At 39.5% G+C, this 5,752-nt stretch overlaps 1 protein-coding gene across 1 annotated transcript; it reads right to left on the bottom strand.

The window, feature by feature from the left end:
* Positions 1-1,945: 1,945 nt before the first annotated feature.
* LOC122750549 (olfactory receptor 51G2-like) lies at positions 1,946-2,890 on the bottom strand. The gene has a single exon (XM_043997298.1). It carries the CDS (start codon positions 2,885-2,887, stop codon positions 1,946-1,948), a length of 942 nt encoding a protein of 313 aa, XP_043853233.1. The 5' UTR covers positions 2,888-2,890.
* Between the last annotated feature and the right edge of the window lie 2,862 nt (positions 2,891-5,752).

A 5,752-nucleotide genomic window follows, 5' to 3' on the forward strand; every position in this document is an offset into this window, starting at 1 on the left:
CATATCTATATATTTCTATTTTTCTTGTGGTCATTGTTCAACTGGTTTTAATTACTTAATGTTCAATGAATTCTTTTTTTTTTTTTTTGCGGGGCAGTTGGGGTTAAGTGACTTGCCCAGGGTCACACAGCTAGTAAGTGTCAAGTGTCTGAGGCTGGATTTGAACTCAGGTCCTCCTGACTCCAGGGCTAGTGCTTTATCCACTGCGCCACCTAGCCGCCCCTCAATGAATTCTTTTTTTTTTTTTTTTTTAGTGAGGCAATTGGGGTTAAGTGACTTGCCCAGGGTCACACAGCTAGTAAGTGTTAAGTGTCTGAAGCCGGATTTGAACTCAGGTACTCCTGACTCCAGGGCTGGTGCTCTATCTACTGCACCACCTAGCTGCCCCTCAATGAATTCTTAAAATTCCTTCCCATTCTTTTCAGAATTCTCCACACCCATATGATGGGACATTTACTTTGTTATCAGTTACAGGAAACCACAAAAAGTACAGCTAGCTATGAATATGTTAGAGAGAGATTTGCATTTCCTCTGTTTTAATCTGTCTAGTCAGAAATCTTGACATTCAAGCTTTCTTCTGCTGTCTTTCTCAGCATGCCTAATATTTCCCCAGCTCTCACTTTTTCAGACAGCCATTTTCCTGACTTACAGCTGAAAACTTGTTTTTGTACTAATTCCCAAGGTTTCTAGAAATTGCAAATACTAAACCACTTGTTCCATGGATAGCATTGGCATTGCTTATCTTCTACCTGGTTTACTCCCATTCTGAAAAAACAACAAAAAAGATAGTTTCCTAACTTTTTCTCAGAGTTATTCCTTTTTATTTAATTCAGTAAACATTTATTAAGCCCCTACTTTATTCAAGTTACTGTGCCCTTCTTTAGATTTTCATTATATTATGCCTCATTCTTCTCTCTGACACAATCCCCTCGCTGGCACAGGCCCTCATAGTCCACATGTGGACTGTTGCAATAACCTATGGTTAAATTCCCTACCTTACATCTCTCCCCTCTCCAATCCATCTGTTCAGTTTTTCAATTTGATCTTCCTAAAGCACAGGTCTGACCATGTCATTCCCTTTTCAATAATAATGGCTCCCTAGCCAGAGGTTCTCTAAAAGCTCTGTGATCAAATATAAGTTCTACTGTTTAGAAATAAAAGTGTAACCTGATCCCTTCCTTCCTTTCTAGTCTTTTTATACCTTATTCCCCAAACCATATTCTGTGATTCAATGATACTGACCTTCTTGTTCCTTGCTTCATAAAATTCAACTCCTAACTGCATTTTTACTAATTGTCCCTCGTGTTTAACATCCTTTCTATCTTATTTCTGTCTCCTGGATACTGACTTCCTGCAAGTTCTAGATAAAAATTCACCTTGTACAAAAAGCTCTTCCTGAGTCCCATTAATACTAGTCTTCCCTCCATCCCTTACCTATAATTCACCCTGCATATATCTTATTTGTACATCATTGTTTTCAAGTTGTCTCCCCGATTAGACTTGAATTAATGGAGATTATTTTTTCTTCCTTTGTATTCCTAGCATTTAATTTAGTGGCTGGCATATGGTAGGCACTAAAAAAAAAATACCTGTTGACTTGACTTGTTAACTAGAAAACAAAAAGGGACAGGTAGAGACTGAAAAGGCCAAATAAATGGGGAAAGTTGCAAAGTAATTGATTTCGTATTAAACCCAATATTATCATCAAAAGACAACTTTTGTTTAAAAGAAAATTGGAGTTAGGACGTCAATCATGCTCCCTTTAAATCCAGGCATATTTCTCAGATTCAGTTTCATACATCTACAGTTAGCAAAGTCAATTTGTATCATTCACTATAAAATATATTGCACTTTTTCCAAACTTTCCCCTGAAAAAAGATTAAATGCTATACAAATGTGACATAATTAATCCTATTGAGGAAGGAATCTGTGGGTGTCCCTTCTGCTATCCCTTCTGCTTTTTGAACTTCTTGAGGATGCGCAAACGAATCTGCTTGGTCTTGACACTATATACGATAGGGTTCATGAGTGGAGGAACAAGAAGGTAGACATTGGCCATCAGCACATGAACTATTGGGGAGGCATTCTGCCCATAACGGCGAATCATGGACAATCCAATCATGGGTGTATAGAAGGTAAGCACAGCACAGATATGGGAGATACAGGTGTTGAGGGCTTTAACACGCTCTGACTTAGAAGCAATGCTCAGTACTGTGGCCAGGATGAGCATATAGGACAGGAGAAGCAATACTGAGTCTAGTCCCATGGAGAAGATGACCACCATTAGGCCATAGATGCTGCTGATCCTCCGATTGGACACTGTCATCTTAATAAGGTCCTGGTGCAGACAAAAGGTGTAGGAGAGGGCATTGATGGGTTGATATTGTAGCCTTTTCAAGAGGAAGGAGGCTGGGAAGACCAAAGTCAGTGCCCTTCCAGTAATGGCTAGCCCAATCCCAATAATTACCCTATCAGTGAGGATGGTTGAATAACGCAAAGGTTCACGGATGGCCACAAAGCGGTCAAATGCCATGGCCAACAACACAGCAGACTCAATGATGGAGAATACATGGATGAAGTACATCTGAATCAAGCAGGCATTGAAAGGGATCTCCCGGGCATGGAACCAGAAGACACTGAGCATAGTAGGCAGTGTAGTGGTAGATAGACCCAGGTCAGTCAGAGACAACATTGACAGAAAATAATACATTGGCTGATGGAGTGAGGGATCTGTCCGAATGACAAAAAGGATGGTGGTATTTCCTGCAATGGAAATAATGTAGACTAGGCAGATAGGGATGGAGATCCAACCATACATTGCTTCTAATCCTGGGAAACCTGTTAAAAGAAACCTAGGATAGAGGGTAGAGGAATTGAAGACAGACATGGCACTCACTGGGATGGATTCCTTCCCTGGAATGAAAGACGAACAAATATTAAGAGGTCTCTCTCTACTCACTAATCCCCAGTAAGTATAGTGGGAAATAATTATCATGATTTATTATCATCATACTTATCATAACCACCGTCATCAACAGCATCACATATCTCGGTCCCTATATCCATATCTATAACTCTCTTTACACACACACACACACACACACACACACACACAGATATAGTATATGCAGACAGTATCTATCTATCCATCCATCTATCTATCTATCCATCCATCTATCTATCTATCCATCTATCTATCTATTTATCTATTTATCTATCTATCCATCCATCCATCCATCCATCCATCCATCCATCCATCCATCCATCCATCCATCCATCTATCTATCTATTTATATTTTGTTGTGGTTGAGTCATTTTCAGTTGTGTTTGAGTCTTTATGACCCCATTTGGGGTTTTCTTGGCAAAGATACTGGAGTAGTTTGCCATTTACTTCTCCAGCTCATTTGACAGATGAATAATTGGGGCAAATAAGGTAAATTACCCTGGATCACACAACTAATAATTGTCCAAGGACAGATCAGAACCCAGGAAGATGAATCTTCCTGAGTTCAGGCCCAGTCCTTTATTCACTATGCCATCTAGGTGCCATCTTTTTTTTTTTTTCAGGGCATTGAGAGTTAAGTGACTTGCCCAGGGTCATACAGCTAGTAAGTATCAATCAAGTATCTGAATCTGGATTTGAACTCAGGTCCTCCTGAATCCAGGGCTGGTGCTTTATCCACTGTACCATCCAGCTGCCCCCATCTTTCTATCTATATGTATCTCTATACATATATCTAACTATATATAGTTTCTAGATAGGTAAATAGACAGACAGACAAACAGACAGAATGAATACCTTCTAATCATGTAGCACATTTCTAGAAGATAAAGTTACTACCTATAGGAAGATCTAGTGAATGAAATCCTTAGGAAAAAATTGTTAGTTGACCCTCTTCTTCTTGCCGTTGCTTTATAGTGAGGAGGATGGAAAATGCTCTAGAAAGACATTTGTGGGTGCAACAGGTAATAATAAAACTTGGGGTCAGATAGCACAAAAATTTCCCATACCAATTTACATCCATTTATGTTGTGATCCCTGCTCACTTCCACAGCCCATAGTTAGACAAGGCTAGTGGGTATAACAGTATGCTGTAGAGACTGAGTACTAATTTGAAGATAAAGGCACTGGATCTTGACCTATATACAAATCATTTCATCTCTCTGGACCTCACTTTCATTATCAGTAAAAAGAGGGGAGTGAATTATTAGATAGCCAAGTGCTTCCCAACTCTAATCCCTGTGATTAAATTAATATACATTCCCAAGAGGCTGGTATGGAAGAAAACCAAATACTTCTATGGATGAAAAATCTTCTTGGAATATGTAATGTAGTCCTATTTGTTTTTCTCTTTTGAAACTGACCATAAAGATGTTATAGTATTGTCTATCTTGCCCGCCAAATTCTAGATGTCTTGAGAAATCATCTTGCTTTAAATTCCACCTCTAATGTATACTGGCTTTGTGAGCCTGGGTAAGTAACTTAACATCTACTTGACCCCAACAGCTCTTTAGAACTACAAGTAGTAGATCAATTGCAGATATGTATTGGTAGAAGGAGTTTTCTTACTGTGAATTCCCTACATCAATGAAATTGCTGGTCTGATCAGACACACACAAATGTAACTCTTCTCACCCACCCACCCACCCACCCACCCACCCACCCCACCAAGCTATCATTAATGCCAGTTAAATTCTAAGACTATCTTGTATGCTAGCCTCCTATTTCTATCCTGAAATTAGGGCTGTGCTGATAAATGTTTTACTACTACCTCTGCAAATTTTTTTTTTTTTACAAAAGTGTACATGAAATACTTTTTGTTTTTGTTTGTTTTGGTGAGGCAATTGGAGTAAAGTGACTTGCCCAGGGTCACACAGCTAGTAAGTGTTAAGTGTCTGAGGCAGGATTTGGACTCAGGTCCTCCTGAATCCAGGGCCAGTGCTCTATCCGCTGCCCCATGAAACACTTTTAAGTTGAATCTGCATTATTAACTTTTTCTTCTTCATTTTTTAACAATCTAAACAATCAACAAAATAAGAAATCAAGCTCTGATTTGTAGTCTTTGCCAAATTTCAAATTCTAAATCCTTACACTGAAAATTCAACAATTCACTCTGGGTTTTTTTTTGTTTGTTTGTTTTTGTTTTTTAGTGAGGCAATTGGGGTTAAGTGACTTGCCCAGGGTCACACAGCTAGTAAGTGTCAAGTGTCTGAGGTCGGATTTGAACTCAGGTCCTCCTGATTCCAGGGCCGGTGCTCTATCCACTGCGCCACCTAGCTGCCCCAACAATCCACTCTGAAGAGCATGTAGGGCTGGCTCCATCATACTCACTGCTGAAGCCATAAATAATGGCAATTCAGATTACTGATTAGACTTTCCCTAGTGTATTTGTATATTCTCTTCTTTGTTTCTGTATGGTACAGGAGGTATGGTGATCTCTACCTCCAGAAAGTCTGATTTACCTCAGTTCTGGACAATAACCTTAGAATAGAATGCTGTCCTTTTTCTTTTCTTTTCTTTTTTTTTTTTTTTCTGGAGAATCACACTAACTCACAACTGGAAAGGACTTCAAAAGGTATCTGATCTAATTCATATCTAAAGAGAAAGTATGGGGGCAGCTAGATGGCACAGTGGTTAAAGCGCTGGCCCTGGATTCAGGAGTACCTGAGTTCAAATCCAGCCTCAGACACTTAACACTTACTAGCTGTGTGACCCTGGGCAAGTCACTTAACCCCCATTGCCCCGCAAAAA

The sequence above is a fragment of the Dromiciops gliroides genome, chromosome 3, assembly GCF_019393635.1.
Source record: "Dromiciops gliroides isolate mDroGli1 chromosome 3, mDroGli1.pri, whole genome shotgun sequence".
NCBI lineage: Eukaryota > Metazoa > Chordata > Mammalia > Microbiotheria > Microbiotheriidae > Dromiciops > Dromiciops gliroides.